The sequence below is a fragment of the Ascaphus truei genome, chromosome 4, assembly GCF_040206685.1.
Source record: "Ascaphus truei isolate aAscTru1 chromosome 4, aAscTru1.hap1, whole genome shotgun sequence".
Taxonomy (NCBI): domain Eukaryota; kingdom Metazoa; phylum Chordata; class Amphibia; order Anura; family Ascaphidae; genus Ascaphus; species Ascaphus truei.
In genome coordinates this window covers 215,764,393-215,791,769 of record NC_134486.1, presented here as the reverse complement: position 1 = coordinate 215,791,769, position 27,377 = coordinate 215,764,393, and the positions used below count along the sequence as shown (strand labels likewise).

The following is a 27,377-nucleotide window of genomic DNA, read 5'->3' as shown; positions in this document are numbered from 1 at the left end:
TTGAAAATGAACTTCTTTAATTGTTTTATGCTAAAAGGAAGAATCACAAACAGTACAGTTTTTTAAATCTCCCATCCCAATTTAAAAACCAGCAAGGTCTGCAGAAGGCCTTTTAATGTCAAACTAGATTGAAACCTTAAACACCCCCACAAAAAAATCTTGCTCTTTAAAGAGTGTGGTCCAGTGTTACTAAGTGATACTATTCCATGGGACACCTTACCTTCCAGCACTTCCAAATGTGCCTTATGGAATAGCACTGCTTAGTCAATGTCAGCCTATGCCCACTGTCCACAAAAATGCTATATTTACAATAACAATATAAATTAGTGGTCTTTAATATTGCAATATGGGGAGACATCATTTGTCAAGAGTAAGAAACGACAGAGGCACAAGTGATACAATCTGTATAATTTTTGTTTTACATTGATCTCTTTACAGGTGCATAAACTGCATTTTTCAGGACCTTGCAATAATTTTTTTTGATGCACATTCTCAAAAGAAACAATTACATTCCTATATTTTTCATTCTTTGCCTTTGAACAATGACTCACCCAAAGCGGTAAAAATTGATATTATGTTTCATAGAAGCAATATATATATATATTGTTTTTTTTTTTTTTTTTCAATTACTGAATATAATAAGAGATCGTAAAGCTAATATAGCTCCTAATTAACAATATGCTGGAGATTGAGAACTCTAAACCCTTCCAGAGCAAAGACTAACAATGCAGCCCATTTTAGATTCCTTGTGACCGGGGTTTGCCACGGCTGAGCTTCCCCAGCAAACCGTGGTCTGAGAAACTGCTGGCCACAGGAAAGCAGCAGCAACAAGTTTCCTTAGCAGTGGAAAATGGATTTCTTTGCCGGGGCTAGGAGAAAATCAAGTCACAGTACACCTTTAGCTCCCGGTCTTTGACAGATTGAGCAAGTCCTATAAAAACTGTTACAAATATTTGGAAAAAGAAGTTAAAAAATAATTAGCCTGATTTGTTAGATTTTATGCAGAGATTATACAAAACAACAGTATTTCTTCCACCAAGATTTGGAAATGTTTTTAACTTTGTCTGGAGTCCTGCTCTTTGACTTCTTTGGTTGTTGCTGAGTATCAGAGTACTGAATTCCAGCTAAAATGGCAGCATCAAAGACCTCCTTGAGGTTTTTCTGAGTCAAGGCTGAGCACTCAATGTAAGAGGTGGCTTTGGTTTCCTCAGCACACAGCTTGGCAGCCTCTTCCATTACAGGCTTCTCTTTGCATTTGTCCAATTCAATCAAGATGTTGACGTCCTCTCTTAGATCTGACTGTGTCCCGACCAAAATAACGGGGGTTTTAGGGCAATGGCAGCGGATTTCAGGAACCCACTTCTCGCAGACATTCTGGAAAGAGGCCGGGCTCACCACACTAAAGCACAGCAAAAAGACATCGGCATTGGTGTAGCATAAGGGTCGTAGCTTGTCGAATTCATCCTGTAAAAAAGTTAGCACATTATTTTTTGTAAATACTCCTCATTGAAAGGACACTAGAAATGGGTGAATTGGTCAGAATTTGTTTTGCGAATGGTTTACTGTTTTTCTAGCATAATTCAATTCATTTGACATTTGAGGGCGGTTTTGATTGTAGAAAGTGTGGGTGAATTAGTTTATTATATGCAAAAGAACAGCTGTTCTACAACTCATAATAATAGGCTCAACATCACGTTATTGTAGCATAACGTTATGTTCCATTAAAGTGATGTTAAGTATGTCTTAGTGTTACTCCGATCCCACTCTGAAGAAGGTGTTTAACTCAATTTCAGGTGAGGGGGAAATATTGCTCTCTTACTCAAATCATATTAACTGTGGTGTTACACCCATCTAGTTCCTGCAAAAGCACTACATCATGGTCTGGATGTTAGTAACACAAAATTAGGTATGACCTAACTAACCTAACATTAAGTCCCCACGTTAACCTTAATGGACATTAGTAGATATATGATTTTTGATAATGCCTCATTTTCAGATCATTTGCATGTTGTTATCACTAACAAATGTTATAGTTAACACTATAATCTTATGGTTTAAATTTCGGTATTGTCTTTTGAAGATACAGTGTTAGTCATAACTTCTTGTTAATTTAGGTTAACGTCACATTGAGTGACAACATAACTTTGTGGATCTGGACCTTTGTGAGGAATAATATAAAGGCAACTTTATATTACATACAAGGTACTGGAGAAAAAGACTGAGACACCATGGGTAAGCCTCGAAACTGGGAAGAATGTTGTTCTTTGTACTGGGGTGATCTACAGAGCTCTAGAAGAGTAACTAAATTGGACAAGGTTAAAGTGCCATCTTCCTGATGTCCTCACTTGACAGATGTCATTTGACAATGGACAGGTAAAAATTATGGGACTGGAGTGGGCATGTTACAGCTTCAGCCAAAAGCAGGTACTTCCTGGAATCCTTGCAAGGACATTCTCTTAACAATTGGTAAGTGAGCACATTCGCAAGGAAACAATACTAGACATAATACTTACAAATGGGGACAAAGTATCACATTTACAGTAATTGTGGGCAAGAACTTCAGTTCCAGTGAGTGTGGTTTAGTATCAAACAAAATCGAGAAAATGGAGAGGAGCCCCTCTTTGCAAAGTTTTGTTTTCCCATCGGGGGAGGGGGGGTACAGATGCCGGATTGATTTTATGAAAAAAGTATATATATATATCAAATAAAAAGATCACTTGTGAGCACATTCACATGTCTTAGGCAGGTCTGCAACCCTGCCATTCACCATTATCCCCAGCATACTGTGCTTCCACTGCAGCAAGGGATTCTGGGAAATGACATGCAAATGAGCACACAATGTGTCACCTTTTGTCTGAAAAACCATTGTTACATGGAGGCCATATAAGCAAATGCTCGCTGTTAACACAGCTTTAAAAGCACAGCATGGGAATCAGATGCAAAGCCAGAGAAACCATTCACAGACATGTTTCAACCTTAATGGGTATCATCAGTGTGAAGTTGGTTGTACTGCTGGCTTCGCATTTTCAAGACTGTAGGGTTTACCATCACGTTTTAAGTTATTGTGGGTGAAAAAGGCAACAAGAAACCTCCACCGTATTGCATATGCAATACAGTAGGACTGTATTTTGCAGCATTAAGTACTTAGACGTCAGGAATACCACAACCTTTTTATTTTAAAAAATACACTTGCACTTTTTTTTAATTTTTAAATAAAGTATTTAAATAATAAATATTCTTCTAGTTTTAAGGTCTGGTTTTCTTATCCCTTTATTCTATCACATTTCTTTTTTTCTGTTACTAATTTATCTTAAAAGAGGCCAATGACATTTGTTGTTAGGCAGTTCACAGTCAAGCGTTACGGCTACATTGAAAAAGTTATTAAACATTTGAATTATAGAAATAGCATTGTCCAAAGTACAGTTAAAAGAGTAATGGTGTTAGTGGTACTGATTTCAGGTGAGTCTGCCTCACTTTCTTACCCAGCATAATGTGACGGTGAAGGGGTAACCAGGCCATCAATAATGGTATTATGCCCGGCTGGTTACCTCTGAGCCCTGTTTCAGGTTTTAGAGTGTCAGCTCTGCAACCTGTGTATTGTACCTGCAATGAATGTTATTGTATGACAGTAAAGTATTTGTGTCTTTTGCCTTTCCAGGAGTGCTAACCAGTGGAGATTCTCAGGCTATGGGTGTCACGGGAGACCCGGTTTCTTAACACCTTTTAATTACCGGGATCATTGATTGAGCAAAACAAGATGGTAAAATAAATGGTAATTTATTTCTCGTAGAAGACAGACACACAAAGTTACACAATTCAAGTTAAACACACTTACTGGGAACGGGGCTAACGAATAAATCCATTTTTGGAACGAAATTCCTTAAGATTACCTTTTTAGAGCACTTTCCAATGACTGGGAGTTACTCGAGAAAGACCTGGAACTGTTTTCGAGTAGAGTACGCTACACCACAAATTCAGAAAGCAAAAAGGGAGATAATAAAAAACGATTTAATGTGACAAAAATAGAAGAGGATTACACTGACATGTTTCGCCAACAAATGGCTTTATCAAAGTGCATAAAATCTTACCTCCTACATGGGTATTTGTATGTCCGCCGAACCAGGAAGTAACTGACTGGTTTCGCGCCATACACAGTCACGTGATGACGTCAAAAGCGTCATCACGTCAGCCCATGTTCTTCAAACAACAACAAAACCCCCATTATTAAATCTAACAAACCCATACAAACAAATAAAGTTAATAAACTACAAAAAAAAATAATCTAAAAATCATTGTGGAATAAAGAATATATCATAAAAATAACCTAAATACTAACCACAAGAAAAATATTCAAATTAAAAAACCCATTATGATTACAAGAAGGTATCAATGGGGGTATGACTTCCTCATGTAACATGATTGAAACCTGTGTCCTCATATCCCAATAGTACACACAGTGTATATCTACATTGTATATATTAGAATGTATCATAACTATGGGCATGAGGAATACATGTGTTTGATAACTGTACACCAACATGAACAACATGGGCCGACGTGATGACGCTTTTGACGTCATCACGTGACTGTGTATGGCGCGAAACAAGTCAGTTACTTCCTGGTTTGGCGGACATACAAATACCCATGTAGGAGGCAAGATTTTATGCACTTTGATAAAGCCGTTTGTTGGTGAAACATGTCAGTGTAATCCTCTTCTATTTTTGGCACATTAAATTGTTTTTTATTATCTCCCTTTATATGAACTCTTTTCCCACCCTGTCCTTCTCAGAGTGCCAATAAAGATAAGTGTAGTGGGATAGAGGGAGGCTCTGGCTGTGCAAAGTCTTTCTCAGCACACACTGACCACAAAAAAGAAAGTAACAAGAGGAAATCAACCCCGACCCAAGTCTCAGCACACCATGTTGAAAAACTAACTTTTAAAAATGATTTAAACATAGGTGTTGGAATTTGAAAAAGAGGTATATTTACCGAAATGCAACCCCTTAAACACATCACTGTCTGTTAGTACACTCATCAATAAAGATCAAGTCCACTTGGTTAACCCTGACCTGTGTGTTAGGATCTTAGAGTGTCAGCTCTGGGACCCAGGAGTCGAAAATGTAATACTGCAACTGTATTCTAATTTTGCGACAATAAAGATCTATGTGACTTTTGCCTTTACCGGGGTGCTGGGATCGGGAGATTTCTAGGCTGTAAGTTTCAGGATGGGTTTGTCAGAGAAAGTCTTATAGAATGTGGCTATGTATCGGGGTTCCAAAGTTATGGGATACCCCAAATGTTGTATCTGGGGATTGAGTGAGAGTCTCGGATACAGCTAAGCACATTACTCTGCCAAACTCTGACTCTGGAAGCGTTATTATGGCTCACCGCCAGGATCCCTGCTGCAGCATCATCCAGACAAGGTAACTGGGTGTGGCAGGACGGCCTGTAGCCGAGGTCAGGGAACAGTCCACACGTGTAGTTTCAGGATAATGAAAACGTTCAGTGGCTTTATTTCTCCACAGCATAACATAACATGTGGGTACACTGTCCCTTTAAACACCAAAATAAATCCTGCTCCACATTGGGAGAACTGACTAACACACCAGGCCTATCTAGCAGGCTGGCTGGCTAAACCATTTACCAAACCATAAGTGTATATTAAGCAGTCAGGAAAACAAATGAACAATTCTTACTTTGGTTGGAAGAAATAGTTTGGTGAAACCGTCTGGCTAGCAGCTCAAATAGCAGCGTGCTCTGGTCTAAGGCAGCCAGCTACTGCCAGTAACAACATCCTTTTATACCTTGCTGGCTATCAGGTGTCAGCTTACATCCTGATTACCTAGCTTCCTCCTGAGTTAACCTTCTGAGTGCTGGATGAAGCACTCAGACATATGTTTCCCAGGCATAACTGATAGGGGTTGACTTCACCCTGTCACATACCTCCCCTGTTTGTGTGTGGCTAGGGTCCCACACGGCTGAAGACCGACCCTCCACTCCTTCTCTTGACAAAAAATCGGCATTTCCATGGTCCTTTCCAGGTCTATGCTGTATATTAAAAGAGAAGGGTTGGAGGGCCATATACCACCTGGTCAACCCTTGAGTTTGTGTCCTTCATGGTGTTTAACCATTTCAAGGGCGCATGGTCAGTGACCAGGGTGAAGTGTACTCCGGCGACATAATGTCTCAAGGCCTCAATTGCCCATTTTAAAGCGAGGCACTCCTTTTCAATGACGGAATACCTCACTTCCCTTGGGAACAGCTTTCGGTTGATGAACAGTATGGGGGTGTTCAACACCATCAAATTGCTGGGACAGCACTGCTCCCAGTCCTACCTCTGAGGCATCCGTCTGGATGATGAAGGGCTCTTTAAAATCTGGGCTCCGAAGAGCGGGGCCCTCTGACAGGCACTTTTTTAGCATGTCAAAGGTGTCTTGGCACTCCCAAGACCATTTAACTTGGGTCAGGCACTCTTTTTTGTCAGATCTGTTAGGGGTGCAGAAATTTCTGAAAAATTGGGGATAAACCGCCTGTAATACCCTGCTAACCCCAAAAGGGAGCAGACCTGTGTCTTTGTGGAGTGGGGACTTCCTTTATGGCGGCCACCTTGCTAGCTAGTGGCCTTACTATCCCTCCCCCAACGGCATAGCCCAAGTATTTTGTAGTGGATTTACCCAGGGCACATTTTTTTGGATTTGCAGTGAGCCCTGCTTCTCTTAAGGACGTTAGGATAGCCCTTAACCTTTTTATATGAGACTGCAAGTGTCTGCTATAGATGACAATGTCATCCAAGTAGGCCGCGGAATATGCCCTATGGGGTCGTAGTACCTTGTCCATTAACCTTTGGAACGTGGCTGGAGCCCCATGTAACCCAAATGGCATAGTGAATTGGTATAAACCGAGAGGGGTGGCGAAGGCAGTTTTGCATTTGGATTCTTCTGCTAGAGGTATCTGCCAATATCCTTTCGTGAGATCTAGGGTGGAGATATACTCTGCTTTACCAAGAGAGTCAAGCAATTCATCCACCCTAGGCATTGGGTAAGCATCGAATCTGGATACAGCATTTACCTGTTGCAGATCCACGCAAAACCTCACCTTCCCATCTGGTTTAGGGACCAACACTATAGGGCTACACCATTCGCTGTGGGACTCCTCGATCACGCCCAATTCCAACATGTCTATTATCTCCCTCACTACCAGGTCTTTTCGTCCCTCTGGCAATCTATAGGGACGGGACTGTACTTTTACGCCAGGTTCTGTCGCAATCCTATGGGACACTAAATCAGTCTGCCCTGGCAGCTCAGAAAAAACATCTAGGAACTGGTCACATAATTCTAGTAGGTCTGACCTTTGTTCCATTGTTAACTGCCCTCCCATGGGAACCTGAAGGTCATTGTACGTACTACCCTTTGGAGGCTGTGGACCCAAATCCGTCTCTCCTTCCCGAGGGTGGATGAACAGCGATCTCATCGTTTTCCAGGGTTTCAGGAGGTTTACGTGGTAGATTTGTTTACCCTTCCTGGACCCTGGTTGAGAGATCTCATAGTTCCCCTCCCCGGTGCGGCGGAGAACTTGGAAAGGACCCTGCCACTTTTCAAGGAGTTTACTCTCTGATGTCGGTAGTAGTAGCATCACTTGGTCCCCAGGTTGGAAGACCCTCAAGCGGGCATTTTGGTTGTACTGCCTCTCTTGACGTTCTTGAGCAGATTTGAGGTTTTCCTTAGCAAACCGACCTATCATGTCTAGGCGGTTTCTAAGGTCTATGACATACTGAAGGGTATTCTTGGAGGGGGAGGGCTCCTCCTCCCAGGATTCCTTCAGGAGGTCGAGAATACCCCGAGGTTGGCGTCCATATAGGAGCTCAAACGGGGAGAAGCCTGTGGATGATTGGGGAACTTCTCGTACCGCAAACAATAGGAAAGGGAGAAGTTCATCCCAAGCTCGTTTTTCAGTGTCCACAAACTTCCTAAGCATGGTTTTTAAAGTACGGTTAAACCTCTCTAACAATCCATTAGTCTGAGGATGGTAGACTGAGGTCCGGACGGATTTTACCTCCAATAACTTCAGGACATTCTGCATTAACTTTGCCATGAAATTTGTTCCCTGGTCAGTTAACATTACTTGGGGAAGTCCTACCCTAGAGAACAGTTCTAACAGCCTGTGAGCAACCTGTTTAGCAGTGGCTGATCTCAGCGGGAAGGCCTCAGGATATCTGGTGGCATAATCTACAACAACGAGTATAAATTTATGTCCCTTCGCAGAGGGTTCTAAAGGTCCGACCAGATCTACCCCAATTCTCTCGAATGGGACGGCTACCAAGGGCAGAGGGACCAAGGGAGCCGGCTTCTGTCCTTTTTGGCTAGTTAACTGGCATTCAGGACATGTCTCACATAATTTCATGATGTCACCATGTATGCCTGGCCAGTAAAACCGGGACAGGATGCGGTCCATGGTCTTATCCCTGCCCAAATGACCACCCCATGGGAGAGTATGGGCTAGGGTGAACACTGTTTTAATCAACCCTTTAGGGACTAACATCTGTCGAATGACCTCCCCTGTTTGTGTAACCTTATTCACACGATATAGGATGTCATTCAATAGTTCAAAATGTGGAAACACTCTTGCACCTTGTTCATCCATTATCTTGTTGTTGACCTGTACCACCTTCTCATATTGTCTAGCCAGAGCTGGGTCTTCCCTCTGCCTCTGACAGAAGTCAGGAAGATCCAGGTCTGGAAAAATTCCAGTATCTATCTGTTCCCCACCCTGGTCATCTCCGGCCATGACCTGCAGTCCTTTGGGCTGACTAATGTTACCAAGAGTCCCAGCCTTTCTTAACCAGTCCTCTTTTTCCGCACGTCTCTGTTTACGTGTCTTTGAGACGTGGTGTCTACGGGGAAAAATCTCTGGGGAAAAAGGAAATAAGTCTCCGGGTTTCTCCGGTACCAGAGAAGTAAGCTCTGTAGGAGTAGGGGCCAACAATGTTTTGAAGTAGGGCCAGTCTCGGTCAAGTAGAACAGGAGCAGGTAGCCAGGGAGCAACTCCCACTAGTAGGCTAGCCTCTTGATCCTTGATACGCAGTAGAATGTTCGCCGTCGGGTATCTCTTTGTATCCCCATGGATACACTCGATATTCCACGGAGAGTCATAGGATAGTCTGTTGCTTGGAATTAGGCCCTCTAGGATCAGGGTTTTTCCAGATCGCGAGTCCAGCATGGCTTTTACTATTTTCCCCTCCAGAGATGCTGGGACTAACCACGATTGTGGTCCCCTCGGAGAGAAGCTGTGGCAGTGGTTCTGCCATATGAACAGTCCATCTCATCATCTCCTGAGTCCGCAAACTCGGTCGTCAGCGGAAGCTCTCAACGGGGCTCGGTGTTTGGACCTCTCCGCTGTTGGATGGGATCCTCCCTTCTGGTTGGTGGTGGTATCCTCTCCACCGGATGGGTGATGGGAGTCCAGGTTCTCGGGGAATACTGTGGGTGGCGGCCTCCCTTGAGTGATCCAATGGCCTCGGGACCCGGGACGGGCGTCTCTGCGGGAGTTTGTACCAGGAACCCTCCAAGATGGGAAAGGGTCTTCCGATCGGGTTGACTGGATCTCCTGAGCTGGCGGGTTGTAGACCCCTTGATTGTCTGCTCTCCTGCCTCTAGCATCACCGGAAGCAACTGGTGTTTGCACGGACCGTTCCCAGCAATCCTGTTTGGTGTCGTCGCCAAGGAAGTTTTCCACCAAGCGGACCGCTGAATCCAGGGAAAATGCAGCGTGTTTTTTTACCCAGGAGCGGGAGGAGGGGGGCAGTATCTGTATGAACTGCTCGAGCACAAACTGTTCAAGGATCTCTGCCTTGGTATGCTTCTCCGGTTGCATCCACCTGGTACATAAGTCTACTAAGCGGTGGGCTACGACCCGGGGTCTGTCTCTGTTTGTATATTTGACTGTCCGGAACCGCTGTCGGTAGGTCTCTGGAGTGAGGCCTTGGCGATCCAGAATAGCAGCCTTTAGTTGCTGATAGTCCATGGCCTCGTCTGCTGGAAGAGCCTGGTAGGCTGCCTGAGCTTCTCCTATGAGGAGTGGAGCCAGAGTCATTACCCAGCGATCAAATGTCCAGCCGTGGGCCGTGGCTACCCTTTCAAAAGTGAGGAGAAATGCCTCTGGGTCTTCGGTTGGCTTCATTTTATGTAGCATCACCGGTGGGTTATTGGGAATCTCTGATCTTACTGTGGCTGAGCCTTCAGCCAGCAGTTGGAGTAGCTTTTCCTCTCGCCAGGCCTGTTGCTAATCTTGCTGGGCTTGTCGCTCAGCTTGCTTCTCTGCTAGCTGGAGCTGTTGCTCAAGGAACTGAGAAAAAATTGTCTCCATTTTTTTTTGTGTGGCCCTTCAGATACAGGGGCCGTCCGACATCCCACTTCTGACACCACCTGTGGCAGGACGGCCTGTAGCCGAGGTCAGGGAACAGTCTACACGTGTAGTTTCAGGATAATGAAAACTTTCGGTGGCTTTATTTCTCCACAGCATAACATAACATGTGGGTACATTGTCCCTTTAAACACCAAAATAAATCCTGCTCCACATTTGGAGAACTGACTAGGCTGTAAGTTTCAGGGTGGGTTTTTAAGAGAAAGTCTTATAGAATGTGGCTATGTATCGGGGTTCCAAAGTTATGGGATACCCCAAATGTTGTATCTGGGGATTGAGTGAGAGTCTCGGATACAGCTAAGCACATTACTCTGCCAAACTCTGACTCTGGAAGCGTTATTACGGCTCACCGCCAGGATCCCTGCTGCAGCATCATCCAGACAAGGTAACTGGGTGTGGCAGGACGGCCTGTAGCCGAGGTCAGGGAACAGTCCACACGTGTAGTTTCAGGATAATGAAAACGTTCAGTGGCTTTATTTCTCCACAGCATAACATAACATGTGGGTACACTGTCCCTTTAAACACCAAAATAAATCCTGCTCCACATTGGGAGAACTGACTAACACACCGGGCCTATCTAGCAGGCTGGCTGGCTAAACCATTTACCAAACCATAAGTGTATATTAAGCAGTCAGGAAAACAAATGAACAATTCTTACTTTGGTTGGAAGAGTTAGTTTGGTGAATCCGTCTGGCTAGCAGCTCACATAGCAGCGTGCTCTGGTCTAAGGCAGCCAGCTACTGCCAGTAACAACATCCTTTTATACCTTGCTGGCTATCAGGTGTCAGCTTACATCCTGATTACCTAGCTTCCTCCTGAGTTAACCTTCTGAGTGCTGGATGAAGCACTCAGACATATGTTTCCCAGGCATAACTGATAGGGGTTGACTTCACCCTGTCACACTGGGTATAAAGGGGTTAAACTATATCTGCAGATATTCACAGATTCCCTAGTGTAGCAGTGGTTCCCCAATATAGTAGAGATACCCAAATAGATACCCAGGTACACTGAACCTAGTATAGGGGTTCAGGGGCTGCTACAGCTAGGTTATAAAGCTAAGGAGGTTTTACAGTGTCTAAAAGTGAAAAGGAAACATTCCATTCATAAACACTCCCCCCCCCCCCCTCCCCTTTCAGAGAATCCAAAGAACCTCAATGTTTAACAGGTTTGGAATTTCTGACGCCAGGCTCAGGAACACCACTTTTTCAATGTATTTCTCTGCCTGGATATGTATGCCTTTCTACCATTAAAAAGTCCAATCACCTTTGAGTGCTCTTTTATTTCCCCACTCCCTACTGAATGTGTCCAGCCCTCTGCATACCAAGTGAGTATCCTTTTTCATAATGACTATTCCAGCTGCAGCAAAAACTGGAAAGTCAAGTTGTGTTACTTAATTGCAGAAAACAGAGGTAATCGAATAATTTAAAAAAAAATCAAGTTTTATTGCAATGTTGAATGACATTGGTCTGCTTCTAATTTATTTTTTAACTTTAATGCTAACCAGGCATTATTTGAAAATATTTATCCTGCTTACAAGGACAACAACTCTATTGCCAAACTCCTTCTGTGCTCTACAATACAATGCTCACCCCTGGATCATGTAACCTAATTGTGAAAGGGGCTTGTACAGTAGATTTGTTGTAGGTTGTTCTATGTTTTAGGGAACAAATATTAGAGCTCCTCATAAATAAAACTGTATAGTGCAGAGCTTTCAAAACCTCATGAGTTTTGACTTGGAGTGAACTAAGAGGGACGTGCAATGAATTGGGATCAAGACAAATATATAAAAGCTTATTCTAGATACTTTACATAGATTTACAGTGAATATAATTGCATTGACTAGTGCGTAGAAATGCGTGAAGCATACAGTTAAAAAAAATAACATACAATTAAATGTTCTTACTGACCTGTCCAGCTGTATCACAAAGTTGAAGTTTCAATGGCTTTCCATCTACCGCCACAACAGCTAAAAAAGAAGAAAAAGTAAATTAACTGTTAGGCCTCTGTATTGGATGCTTTTTCCTTTTATGAAAACATACCTTGCCTTTTTGAATTTCCCTCCAATTAGTTAGGATTTATTGGCCACAAAAGTTGGAACTCACACTGCTTGCTAACCCTTTAAGACTTTGAAATTCAATTCACTGCAATTGATGAAGTGGTAAATCACTGAAGGTAAACTCTTTGAAGAGGCAAGGGAGAAAGAGGAAGAAGCAAACTCAAAGGGCTTCTTTTCATACTTGATGTATTTAAAACCTCAGGGAATAATCAGCTCCCCATAGGGAAAGTAACACAAATATTTGTATTTTACAACTGGAACTTATTTCCTGTGCACCCCTGCAGGCTAAAGGTGCAATCCCATCCAATATTTTTTTTTTAGCTAAACAGATCATAGCAATGAAGTAGCCACTTACAAGTACTACACTACATTTTTTTCTCAAACAATATTCTCAATTATAGGCTAAAGCTGTAAAATTCCGGGCATTATTGAAATCCCTGCTCTTTGTTAGGTTAACATTCCAGGCATTATTAATTCAGTAATGCCCGGAATTTTTGCAGCTTGCAATGTGTTTATTTCCAATGTGTTTATTTCCAGCCAATCGGCTTTGAGAACAGCTCTGAGACAGGGCAGGGGATTGGTCAGGAGGCAGGAACAGCTCTCAGACAGGGCAGGGGATTGGCCAGATAGCAGCAGCAGGCAGTGACTCCTCCCCCTCCCTCTGTGAACAGAGCTTCATTTTGAGTTGAGGAGCGAGAGAGAGTGTTTGTGTAGCTGCAAAGTAAGTGGCTGTCTGCAGTTTGTTTGTAGCTGCAGTTTCTCTCTCCCTCTCTCTGTGTATATGTGTGTATATGTATGTCTGTAGCTGCAGTGTGTGTGTGTGTGTGTGTGTGTGTGTGTGTGTGTGTGTGTCTGAGTGACTGAGTGACAGTGTGTGTGACTGAGTGACTGAGTGACAGTGTGTGTGTGTGTGTGTGTGTGTGTGTGTGTGTGTGTGTGTGTGTGTGTGTGTGTGTGTGTGTGTGTGTGTGTGTGTGTGTGTGTAATTATTAAGGTTATGGTGGGTAAAAAAAGTGACAAAAACCCACCACAGTAAAGCATATAGCAACTGTAAATATTACTGTATGCTCATTTGCATGTCTTAGACAGGCAACATGCTCATTTGCATGTCTTAGACCAGCACACAGCGTTTCCACTGCAGCAAGGGATTCTGGGAAATGTTAGGTAAAATTCACATTTTTTCTTTCTAAAAAAAAAAAAAATTTAATTAATTTATTAATATTTGTAATGAGAATCCTGCAATCACAATTTATGGTTACTTATTAGTGACTTAGTCACACTTATTTTTAGTTCTAGCACTTTTATGGTTTTTCAATTTATTAACTATGTTGTTAAGATATGTTGTATTTATATTTATAACAATTATCTTCTCTGGTTTTCTTCCATTACACATGCCCATCTGTGTCTTTTCGAGATATTATCTATTTAGTTGTCCCCTCCAGCAAGAAGATATTTTCTTCATATATATATATTTTATAATATTTTATTATTTACCATTTTACATTTTATGTATATTATTTTATCATTCTCAGTGGTTCATCATCTATCATTAATATGTTTATTTAATCATTAATTTATATTATTATTTATCCTTTGATCATTCCTTACCCCCCTCCCCATATACATATAGACATATATGTTTATATTTTGCTTTCACTTCATGCCAGCCTTTTCATCCACCTAAGGCATAATATTGCCATGATAGGTTTACCCATTTGAACTTTGAACCTATTGAAGGACACGATCGGGTTACCTAGCAACCAGCTGACATAAATCCTTAGTGAGGGCATGAACTACCAGCAACCCTTTGAGAAAGTCACAGCACGTGACGAAACGTGTCAGGGAACGGAACTGCGTCATCACGCAAGCGCATGACGGGCCGCATCGAGTGCAGATTCACATTGCGGCCGGCTGACATTGGAGTTAGTACCCAAACTCAAAGACTGCATCATTCATTTTAAGGAGCCTTTCGACTCATGCACCAGAGAACTTCAACCAGCAGCTTCAAGTGAGAGTTGGACTGCAGGGTCTGGATGCTGAGTGACCAGAGTTAGCGGTGATACAGTATATCACACACTGCTTGATTTTAATTTACCCTTGTGAGTGGATTTTCTACCCCCCCCCCCCCCCCTTCCCCAAATAAATGTACTGTATTACGCTATGGGGCGTGCGCTCTCTCTTATTTTTCTCCAATATATATAAATATATATATATATATATATATATATATACACACATACACAGTTGTGTGAAAAAGAAAGTACACCCTCTTTGAATTCTATGGTTTTACATATCAGGACATAATAACAATCATCTGTTCCTTAGCAGGTCTTAAAATTAGGTAAATACAACATCAGATGAATAACAACACATGACATATTACACTGTGTCATGATTTATTTAACAAAAATAAAGCCAAAATGGAGAAGCTTTGTGTGAAAAACTAAGTACACCTCTACTGCTTCCATTGGAATTTAGATGCTAAGTAGCAGACAGGTGCTGCTAATCAAATGCCCTTGATTAATTGATCATCAGCAAGTGTGACCACCTCTATAAAAGCCGAAGTTTTAGCAGTTTGCTGGTCTGGAGCATTCAGGTGTGTGTTAACACAATGCCAAGGAGGAAAGACATCAGCAATGATCTTAGAGAAGCAATTGTTGCTGCCCATCAATCTGGGAAGGGTTATAAGGCCATTTCCAAACAATGTAAAGCCCATCATTCTACAGTGAGAAAGATTATTCAAAAGTGGAAAACATTCATGACAGTTGCAATCTTCCCAGGAGTGGACGTCCCAGCTAATTTACCGCAAGGTCAGACCGTGCAATGCTCAGAGAAATTGCATAAAACCCAAGAGTTAAATCTCAGACTCTACAGGCCTCAGCATGTTAAATATTAAAGTTCAAGAGAGTACAATTAGAAAAAGACTGAACAAGCATGGTTTGTTTGGAAGGGTTGCCAGGAGAAAGCCTTGTCTCTCTAAAAAGAACATGGCAGCACGGCTTAGGTTTGCAAAGTTGCATCTGAACAAACCACAAGACTTTAGGAACAATGTCCTTTGGACAGACGAGACAAAAGTGGAGATGTTTGGCCATAATGCACAGCGCCATGTTTGGTGAAAACCAAACATAGTATATCAGCACAAACACCTCATACCAACTGCTTGTTTTGCAGCCACAGGGCCTGGAAACTTTGCAGTCATTGAGTCAACCATGAACTCCTCTGTATACCAAAGTATTCTAGAGTCAAATGTGAGGCCATCTGTCCGACAGCTAGAGCTTGGCCGAAATTGGGTCATGCAACAGGACAATGATCCCAAGAACACCAGCAAATCTACAACAGAATGGCTGAAAAAGAAAAGAATCAAGGTGTTGCAATGGCCCAGTCAAAGTCCAGACCTACACTCGACTGAAATGCTGTGGCTGGACCTTAAGAGAGCTGTGCATTAACAAATGCCCACAAACCTCAATGAACAGAAGCAACATTGTAAAGAAGAGTGGGCCAAAATTCCTCCACAACGATGTGAGAGACTGAAAGTCATATAGAAAACGATTACTTCAAGTTATTGCTGCTAAAGGTGGTTCTACAAGCTATTGAATCATAAGGTATACTTAGTTTTTCATACATGGCTTCTCCATTTTGGCTTTATTTTTGTTAAATAAATCATGACACGGTGTAATATGTCATGTGTTGTTGTTCATCTGAGGTTGTATTTACCTAATTTCAAGACCTGCTAAGGAACTGATGATTGTTATTATGTCCTGATATGTAAAACCATAGAATTCAAAGAGGGAGTACTTTTTTTTTCACACAACTGTGTGTGTGTGTGTGTGTGTGTGTGTGTTCATCTGAGGTTGTATTTACCTAATTTCAAGACCTGCTAAGGAACTGATGATTGTTATTATGTCCTGACATGTAAAACCATAGAATTCAAAGAGGGAGTACTTTTTTTTCACACAACTGTGTGTGTGTGTGTGTGTGTGTGTGTGTGTGTGTGTGTGTGTGTGTGTGTGTGTGTGTGTGTGTGTGTGTGTGTGTGTGTGTGTGTGTGTGTGTGTGTGTGTGTGTGTGTGTGTGTGTGTGTGTGTGTGTGTCTGTATACATACATACATACATACATACATACATACATACACATACACGCCATTAGTCTATAAAACAGGTCTATTGAGGAATGCTTCAGGTGCATTTCTCAGAAGCAGCTTAAAAAAAGACTTATAATAAAATTGTTGCCTTTGTGTCTTGCACATAAAGATGTGTTCACCTAGTAGGGGATGCTGCCTGCAACACTTACGGAGTTAAACATCTCGGGAAGCAAGGGATCTCCGGTTCTGAACCCCATTTGCTTCAGCTCTGGGCACCCCATACTTCCTGAAATACTTACCTCCGTAAGTGCTACTGGCAGCATCCGCGGCTGGGTGAACAATATGGATTAATGGCTTCATCCTCCCACAGCATAGGAGCCAATAGGAAGCCACAATGGCATTTGTGACGGCTTCCTATTGCCCCGCATAACCCAGGGGATTTAGACATCAACAAAGAAACAGCTACAGAGGTAAGTATCTCAGGAAGCAGGGGGGTCTCGGAGTCTAAATTAATGTGGTTCGGCCCCGGAGACCCCCTGCCTCTGTTGAACATTAAATGCTGCTTTAACTACCTTTTTCCTGAGTTTCCATACTAACCATGATTTGTTTAGAGTTTAAAAAGATAGTTCAAAAGAGCAGGGCAACAAAAATGTTTTATTATATAACTTACTAGCTGAGAGACCCGGCGTTGCCCGGGATGTAATTTTGGGGGGGGGCGTACGACAGGGTTAGGCTTCCCCCAACCTTGACAGCTAGGTGGGTGACTGAGTTGACTGAGTGTGTGGGTGACTGTGTGGGTGGGTGGGTGACACTTGACTGAGTGGGTGGGTTGGTGACTGAGTGGGTGACTTTGGGTCGGTGACTGGGTGGGTGACTTTGGGTCGGTTTGACTTTGGGTGGGTGGGTAGGTGACTTTGGGTTGGTGGGTGGGTGACTTTGGGTCGGTGGGTGGGTGGGTGACTTTGGGTCGGTTTGACTTTGGGTCGGTGGGTGGGTGACTTTGGGTCGGTGGGTGACTTTGGGTCGGTGGTTGGGTGGGTGAATTGGGTCGGTGGGTGGGTGAGTTGGGTCGGGGGGTGGATGACTTTGGGTCGGTGGGTGGGTGACTTTGGGTCGGTGGGTGGGTGGGTGGGTGAATTTGGGTCGGTGGGTGGGTGGGTGACTTTGGGTGAGTGACTTTGGGTGGGTGAGTGACTTTGGGTCGGTGGGTGGGTCGGTGACTGGGTGACTTTTTCAGGGTCGGTGACTGGGTGGGTCAGTGACTGGGGTCGGTGACTGGGTGGGTCGGTGAGTGGGTAGGTGGGGTCGGTGAGTGGGTGGGTGGGGTCGGTGAGTGGGTGGGTGGGGTCAGTGACTGGGTGGGTGGTTTTGGGTGAGACTGGGTGGGTGAGTGTGAGACTGAATGGGTGGGTGAGTGTGAGACTGAATGGGTGGGTGAGTGGGAGACTGAATGGGTGGGTGAGTGGGAGACTGAATGGGTGGGTGAGTGGGAGACTGAATGGGTGGGTGAGTGGGAGACTGAATGGGTGGGTGAGTGGGAAACTGAATGGGTGGATGAGTGGTAAACTGAATGGGTGGATGAGTGGGAAACTGAATGGGTGGATGAGTGGGAAACTGAATGGGTGGGTGAGTGGGAAACTGAATGGGTGGGTGAGTGGGAAACTGAATGGGTGGGTGAGTGGGAAACTGAATGGGTGGGTGAGTGGGAAACTGAATGGGTGGGTGAGTGGGAAACTGAATGGGTGGGAAACTGAATGGGTGGGTGAGTGGGAGACTGAGTGGGAGACTGAGTGGGAGAGTGGGTGGGAGACTGACTGGGTGGGAGACTGACTGGGTGGGAGACTGACTGGGTGGGAGACTGACTGGGTGGGAGACTGACTGGGTGGGTGGGTGGTAGACTGACTGGGTGGGTGAGTGGGAGACTGACTGGGTGGGTGAGTGGGAGACTGACTAGGTGGGTGAGTGGGAGACTGACTGGGTGGGTGAGTGGGAGACTGACTGGGTGGGTGAGTGGGAGACTGACTGGGTGGGTGAGTGGGAGACTGACTGGGTGGGTTAGTGGGAGACTGACTGGGTGGGTGAGTGGGTGACTGACTGGGTGGGTGAGTGGGTGACTGACTGGGTGGGTGAGTGGGTGACTGACTGGGTGGGTGAGTGGGTGACTGACTGGGTGGGTGAGTGGGTGACTGACTGGGTGGGTGAGTGGGTGACTGACTGGGTGGGTGAGTGGGTGACTGACTGGGTGGGTGAGTGGGTGACTGACTGGGTGGGTGGGTGAGTGGGTGACTGACTGGGTGGGTGAGTGGGTGACTGACTGGGTGGGTGAGTGGGTGACTGACTGGGTGGGTGAGTGGGTGACTGACTGGGTGGGTGAGTGGGTGGGTGAGTGGGTGACTGACTGGGTGGGTGAGTGGGTGACTGACTGGGTGGGTGAGTGGGTGACTGACTGGGTGGGTGAGTGGGTGACTGACTGGGTGGGTGAGTGGGTGACTGAATGGGTGGGTGACTGAGTGACTGGGTGAGTGACTGAGTGACTGGGTGGGTGACTGAGTGGGTGGGTGACTGAGTTGACTGAGTTGACTGAGTGGGTGGGTGAGTGGGTGGGTGATTGGGTGAAAGTGACTGGGTGGGTGTGTGGGTGGGTGACTGGGTGGGTGACTGGGTGGGTGACTGGGTGGGTGACTGACTGGGTGGGTGGGTGACTGGGTGGGTGGGTGACTTGACTGAGTGAGTGGGTGGGTGACTAAGTGAGTTTTTGGGTGACTAAGTGAGTGGGTGGGTGGGTTACTGAGTGGGTGGGTGACTGAGTGGGTGGGTGACTGAGTGGGTGGGTGACTGAGTGGGTGGGTGACTGGGTGAAAGTGACTGGGTGGGTGACTGAGTGGGTGGGTGACTGAGTGGGTGGGTGACTGGGTGGGTGGGTGACTGGGTGGGTGACAGGGTGGGTGGGTGACTGGGTGGGTGACTGGGTGACAGTGCGTGGGTGGGAGACGGTGGGTGACTTACCTTGAGCCCTTGGCATCTGGCTAGGGCAGGAGGTGAGTTCGGGAAGCTGGGGGGGGGGAGGGGGGCAAGAGTGGCAGGAGTCCCGCGCCGTGCTTCCCCTCGCTTCCCCTCCGTCCGGGAGCCGGCGCACGTGAGGGGGAGTCCCGCGCCGCGCTTCCCCTCTCCGGTAGCGGCGCACGTGATGGGGAGTCTCGCGCCGCGCTTCCCCTCTCCGGTAGCGGCGCACGTGATGGGGAGTCTCGCGCCGCGCTTCCCCTCTCCGGTAGCGGCGCACGTGAGGGGGAGTCCCGCGCCGCGCTTCCCCTCTCCGGTAGCGGCGCACGTGATGGGGAGTCTCGCGCCGCGCTTCCCCTCTCCGGTAGCGGCGCACATGAGGTGGAGTCTCGCGCCGCGCTTCCCCTCTCCGGTAGCGGCGCACGTGAGGGGGAGTCCCGCGCCGCGCTTCCCCTCTCCGGTAGCGGCGCACGTGATGGGGAGTCTCGCGCCGCGCTTCCCCTCTCCGGTAGCGGCGCACGTGATGGGGAGTCTCGCGCCGCGCTTCCCCTCTCCGGTAGCGGCGCACGTGAGGGGGAGTCCCGCGCCGCGCTTCCCCTCTCCGGTAGCGGCGCACGTGATGGGGAGTCTCGCGCCGCGCTTCCCCTCTCCGGTAGCGGCGCACGTGAGGGGGAGTCTCGCGCCACGCTTCCCCTCTCCGGTAGCGGCGCACGTGAGGGGGAGTCCCGCGCCGCGCTTCCCCTCTCCGGTAGCGGCGCACGTGAGGTGGAGAGCAAAAGGCCCGGGCCGCGCTTCCCCTCTACGGTAGCGGCGCACGTGAGGGGGAGAGCAGGAGGCCCGGGCCGCGCCGCGAGGGGGGAGGAGCCTGGAGTTTGCTGCTGAGCAGGAGGGCCGCGGCGCACGGTGAGGGTGATGGTGCGGCTGGGGATGTTGCGGAGCGTGGGGATTTGGGTGAGGTGGGGGGAGAGAGTGAGGGGCACCGGGAGAGGAGGGGGGGGGGGTGTGTGGAAGGTGAGCTGCGGTCCAACTGACGGGGGAGAGTGAGGGTGTGGGTGTGTGTGTGAGGGGGGGGGTGTGTGTGTGTGTGTGTGTGTGTGTGTGTCCGTCACTCTGCCTCAGGCCAATGAGAGGTGCGGGGGCGGGCAGGCCAAGGGACCAATGAGATTGCCGCTAGGGACGCAGACATACAGTGCTTTCAGAAATATATAGTAGATCAGTATAATTGGCTTCCTTAAAGATTCAACCACCATTTATGTAACTGTTCTACAATTTAGCATCTTGTGAAAAATAGATATACACTGTATTGCTTTTATTTGGAACATTGGTATTCTAGCATATTAGCTAAGATGTTTATCTTTCACTTATGAAGGCATTATAATTTCTTTCAAGGCTGACAAAAGATAAATATTGTAAAACCCAAGATTTTGTTAACCATGAAAAAGTTAAAAGTTTAGAAAATTATTTAGAAAAATGTGTCTGATTTTTTAGCTACCCTCAGTCCCTAAAGCTATTTAACATGCCACAGTCCAATTTAATCATAATAGAGACTGCCCCTTTAATTAGTTTCTGGGCCATGCACAAGTTTAGTTTCCTCATGGACCATCACAGAGAAATCATTTGTCAGCATCCAAAATATCTTATTGTCATCACAACTATAACAACATTTATTAACCTCTTGCTAACCCCTCTGGCAGTAAAGGAGTTGAAGCTTGCAGTTGTCAACACAGATACTGTGTTATGTGCCATGTCCTAGGATGACCACACCATTAGCACATGAACCAGTTCCTGCAGTTCACACTTGTGGTCCCACCATGTGAATAAAATTCAAAACATATGTAAGTTGTAAGATTTTACTATAGGAGCAAGCTAACTCAGATAACCCCGACATGTTGCACTAATTTTGTTTTTATTAATAAAACTAAAACTTAAAAGACAAATCAGGAATTTTAGGACTGAGGTTTTCCCAGCAACAGTTCTGAAAAGCATTCATGTGTCTTCAAGCTGCCTAATTTATATTTCCATTCTCAGGATATTATTATCCGAAATCAGTGGAGTTGAAATTGGAGGTGAAGATTTGAGGAAGATCTGGACTCTGCACAACAACAACAACTTTGCAACTGTGAGAACTTAACTTTCTAAACGCTGTGATTATATCTACTCTTCCTATCCTCCAGAACCTGGGAAGTCTCTTCTCCTGCATCTCACTATGACCTCCCTATTTCTTTTTCTGTTTACTGTTTCCTCACTCCTTTGTGAACGTCTCTGTTCTCTCCAACTTCCCCACTCCCCACTGCACACTGCACCATTATTTATACACCTCTCTCCCAACAACTTCTTTACCCCTCAATAAAAAAAACACCCACAAAAATCCTCTATTCACAACTTCTATCTACTCCTTCCTGATGCTGGGGATTTCTCCTAAGCCTGAACCCAGACATACACATCTGATCTCACCTATGCCTCCATGCCATCTCTTCCCCTGTAAATGGTGTTAACCTTCTGATTTAATACTGACTAACCTTAAAACTCGTCCCACAAATCAAGCATCCCAATAGCCTGCACTCATGGTTACTGTCCCACACTCAGTCACTCCTACTACCCATTGTGGCCAAGCACTGCCATCTACAGCACATATTCCCTCACCTGCTGTCTCTGTAAGTTTCCCATCAACCCTCTTAGATTGTAAGCTCTTTGGGGCAGGGATTTCCTTTCCTATTGTCTGATTTTGCTGCACTTATTGTATTTTAATAATTCCCTGTACTGTATTCTTTGTGAAGCGCTGAGTACACTTTTGGCACTATATAAATAAAGACATACAATACTACTGTGCGTATTTGACTTGAATGGGATTTTCTGTGCAGTAGTTGCAGAATCAGCACTATCTCACTTTACAGAATAATAAGCCCCTCAGAGGGCTACAACTTTCTTTATCTCCAATACGATTTGTCTTTAAAGAGATAGGGATTTATTTTAGCCAGTATCAGTTTTTACGATTTTTCTTTTTTTAGATTTTTAAATATTTCTAAAATACAGTCCAAAGATATTTTCCTCCAAATTAAATAAAAGCAGCTGTATTATAAAATCGAGCAAAGTGCAACTACTTTTTTTAAATTACTTTCACCAGACGTGATTTATCTTCTGATAGACACTTGCAATTATAAACGGAGTTACAATGTTAATGGAATGTAACTCTGATTGGCCAAAGTTACATTGTATTATGATAACTCTACTCATGAGAGACTTAAATAATTCCTTTAGCAAATCACTGTTACAGTGCAACATCTTTGCAATCTGGTGCAACAGAATTCTGAGCAGGGAATAAGAAACATCACCTCATTTTATTCATGACTAGCTGATATACCCAGCGTTGCCCGGCATTGAATTTTCCCGCTCCCCCTCTTTCTCCACTCCCCCTCTCTCTCTCCGCTCCCACTCTCCCCCTCTCTCCCCCCACTCTCTCCCCCCTCTCTCTCCCCCCCTCTCTCTCCCTCTCTCCCCCCCTCTCTCTCTCTCCCCCTCTCCCCCCCTCTCTCTCTCTCCCCCCTCTCTCTCTCTCCCCCCTCTCCCTCTCTCTCTCCCTCTCTCTCCATTGCCCTCTCTCTCCCCATTGCCCTCTCTCTCCCCATTGCCCAATCTTTCCCCCCATTGCCCTCTCTTTCCCCCCATTGCCCTCTCTTTCCCCCCATTGCCCTCTCTCCCCCCTTCCCCTTTCTCCCCCCGTCTGTTTGTCCCCCCGTTGACAGCAATCTGCACCCCCCTGCACGCGACTCCCCCCCCCCCCGTATTCACAGCTGGGCCCCCCCCTTCACACCTCCATTTCCCCCCTTCACACCTCCGTTCCCCCCCTTCACACCTCCATCCCCCCCCCACACCTTCGTTCCCCCCTTCACACCTCCGTTCCCCCCTTCACACCTCCGTTCCCCCCCTTCACACCTCCGTTCCCCCCCCTTCACACCTTCATTCCCCCCCTTCACACCTCCGTTCCCCCCCTTCACACCTCCGTTCCCCCCCTTCACACCTCCGTTCCCCCCCTTCTATTGGATGGGTGTGTTATCTCTCCCCCCCTGCATTTCTCCCCCCTGGCATCTATTTCCCCCCCTCCCCGCTGTCCCCCATACTTGAAGCGGCGGCGGAGGCTGCTGGTAGGAGCCGGGGAAGGGAGAGGGCGGTGAGGTGAGGCGAGTGGCGGCGCCAATGGCAGGCAGCCACCGCTAAACGGATGAGGGAGGATGGCGGCGCGGGGGCTGTGAGGCGCGGTGAGGCGAGCGGCGGCCGTGGCAAGCGTAGCTGAAGGGAGGGGGGTTAGTGGGTGGGTTGGTCAGTGGGTGGGTGTGTGAGTGACTCGGTGGGTGAGTGACTGAGTGGGTGGGTGAGTGACTGGGTGAGTGAGTGACTGGCAGTCAGCCGCAGCAGGGTGAGTCGAGCGGCGGCGGCCGTGGCAAACGCAGCTGAAGGCAGGGGGGAGGACGGTGGCACTGGGGCGGTGAGACGAGCGGCGGCGCCCCTGGCAGTCAGCCAAAGCAGGATGAGTCGAGCGGCAGTGCCCCTGGCAGGCGCAACTGAAGGGAGGAGCGGGCGCGGTGAGGCACGTGTGTGTAGTGGGGTGGTGGTGTGAGTGGGAGGATGGCGGCGCGGGGGGAAGGGGGAGACAGTGAGGGAGGCTGTGGAGTAGCAGTGAGTGTGGGGTCCTGGCAGGAGTAGGAGTAACTGTGCGGTCCTGGCAGTCACCAAATGGACAGTGAGGCGCATGCGGTGTGAGGGTGGTGTGACTGTCACGCCCTGCATAGGCGTGGCCGTGAAGTCAGCCCACCCCGCAGGCCAATGAGGTGAGGGTGCAAACAGACACCCAAACATTTTTTCAGTCTTATATATATATAGATGAAGTTACTGTATGGATTATAGGTCACATTTACTTACTCTGAATGGGCTGTCAGGTGTCTTATGGCATAGCATAGCTCAATCAGTAGGGCCCTATATGTCTTACACACAGGTGTTGTATTGGCACATCATACAAATTATGAACCAATGTTATTGTACATAATCTATAAAGACAACATCTATTACTGTATGGTGTTTTTATGAAGTGATCAATGTGTCAGGTTTTTAATTAACATACAGCACTTACAGGTTTCTACTTTGTCAATGACACTTGAGTGATCTTACAAAAAAAAACTATTTACTGTATTCACAGAGTTAAGCTAGCAGCATCAAATGCTGTAATCCATTAAGTCAATAACCAAACCACATATAGAAACAGCTACCACAAATTTGTAAAGGACATTCTTTGTCTCTCTGGAACTAAGTTTATCCATTATCTAGTTAATAATATTAACACTGCCTCAGAAAGACGTTCCAGAGCTGTGTTTCTAGTTTACAACCATGTGGGTGGTTTAATCTATAATTCTGAAGTATAATAATGCTTTAAATTATGTTGCAATGATACAATGGTAGTATTATGCAACTTCTACAACATCTGTGTGTCGTTTTTATTTTTCTCCAGTTAAAGTACTGTATAACAAACTGTAAATAAACCTTATCTGGACCAAATATCACCAGTAATTATTAAGCTTACTAAAATGGAAAGCGTTTATACTGTAATTTGAACTTTTGTTTACAGAATCAACGGTTTAGATCAGTGTTTCTTGACAAGGAAGCCCTATTTGCATGAACCTATTGCTGCAGCACCCATCACTATCAGGAGTTACATTTGTTAAAGTTCTTTTAAAACAGTATAGAAACTATTTTTTTTTTATCTGTTAAAAAAAATCTCAGACCCTATCTGATCCCTGTCTGTCTTTCATATTAGGGATAGCATTATATTTTTCCCAAGAATTTGCCACTTCCTTTACTGTATTAAATAGCAAACTAATGGAGTGTCTTTGAAATGGTTGTGACTGGTCAATGTGCAGTGTCAGGTGTTTTTGAAATGAACGCAATGTAAACTAAAGCCTCCAAACCTAGTTTGCTTTGGACTTTTCAGCTGCATGGCTCCCCCTGTCCATTTGTACGTCAATGCATTCACCATCCTATGTGCATTTTATGAACCTCCATCGCCCACCACAATACACCCATCTGTTTAACAAGACACTGACAATGATTGTTCTCCCTGCATGACTCCAAGCACTAATTTATTTGAAAATAAATTAAAAGACAGTTACAATACACCAAACGCCCCCACAAACCTGATTCTCAGTATAAATGAACAGATACACTTATATTATGCCCCTGTTTATATTATGCCCCTGTTTATATTATGCCTCCTATGAGATTTATTGAAAGTCAATATAATTGCTTTAACAGTTGTGGTTAATTACAAGAGCCTGCATCATGTATTAAGTATGAATAAAGCAAATTAATGACTGGTTAGTATTGATTTAGGAGGAAATACAGTGGCAATAACAAAATATGTCAAATATATATGCTTGCTGAACCGGTAAAATGAGCAAAATAATAGGATCAGCAAAGAAAGAATCAATGAAAAGTTATAGGAATAAGCAACATATTTAGTTCTGATATATGGACACATTCTGCTGAGTACTACAGTAGGTTGTGATTACCTGAGAAGTTATCAAAGGCTGTTGGTACATACTCTGTAGGGTACCCATTGGTGGTGTAACTCACTACTAAACTGGTTTTGCCCACAGCTCCATCCCCCACCAGTACACACTTAATCTTGCGTTCTGTCCCAGGACCAGCACCTCTGCTCCTGGACACCCCCAAACCACGACTTCTCAGCCTCCGGGGTGGGACAGGGGGGACCTCATTGCAGCCTCCAGAAGTTACCGGTTTACTGATATACTCCGTCTCTCCTTGCGGAGGCATCAGCTTTAGAGACACCCTGAGGGCGGAAGGAGAGGGCTAGGCAGTTGTGGGCAAAAAAATAGATATGGAGGTGGCGACAAGGGCCAGGTAAGCCGCACAGCTAGCATAGGTCGGTCAGCAGATAATGCCAGAAGAGACTTTTCACCTCTGAAGCTCCACCATTCCAAGCGGATCTCCACTGACAAGACAGATCCAAAGGGTTATTGATGCTACGAGAGCCTTCCTTGATTATTGCTTCTTCAGGTCTTCAGAGCTCCAAGCAACCCATCAACACCAGATGAAAGGGCAGTCAGGACAATGTGGCCACAATCTGCCAAGGGTTTTCCATCCAGAAATGAAGCCTTACTTGAAAGGAAATGTAGCCGATGTGATTCCATAAAACAAAGCCGGGGATTGAGTTTTCTATCCACTGCAGTTGCTTATTTCTCTTAATCCACCTCTCACCCCTTTGTAGACGTTTAGCATAGTGTGACAGGGGAGAATACGGCTTCAAACAACCAGACCCCTGCTCTAGTGACTGGCTGAATGAGCCTGCAGTTTATCACTCCTCCCACCGTACCCTGACAGCAATGACATCAGTGGGGGAGGGAGATGACAGCCTTAAGACCTCTTTTCTTCTTCGTCATTTCATTTGTTCATTAGTAATAAAGTTCACCACTGCCATCTGGTGTTTCTAAAAGTCAGAAACTTTTATATATATAAAAAAAAAAAAATCCGTCGTAAAGCAAATGCATAAGAACAGCAAGATCTTTGAATTTGCATGAAAGTCCTTTCAGCCATGATCAAATCAATATGTCAGCAACTTGGTTTGCATTATCTACTTCTCTATATTATTTCAAATGTTGTCACATAAACAGACCAAAACTGCCAAATTACAATTCTATCTGATTTATGAACCAAACATTTTAGGGGTTATAAAAGTAGGAAGTTAACAGGGATACAAGGGTTATTTATGTAGCCAGGTCCCCTCTGGCCCCTTGGTCTTCCTCTGCTCTGGA

The 27,377-nt window shown here is 45.5% G+C and overlaps 1 protein-coding gene across 1 annotated transcript; it reads right to left on the bottom strand.

Annotated features, from left to right (window-relative positions):
* RHOU (ras homolog family member U) lies at positions 1 to 26,921 on the bottom strand. The gene is made up of 3 exons (XM_075596859.1): positions 26,115 to 26,921; positions 12,327 to 12,385; positions 1 to 1,464 (listed from the first exon to the last, which is right to left on the bottom strand). The coding sequence occupies exons 1-3, from the start codon at positions 26,377 to 26,379 to the stop codon at positions 1,009 to 1,011; spliced, it is 780 nt and encodes a 259-aa protein (XP_075452974.1). The 5' UTR covers positions 26,380 to 26,921; the 3' UTR covers positions 1 to 1,008.
* Between the last annotated feature and the right edge of the window lie 456 nt (positions 26,922 to 27,377).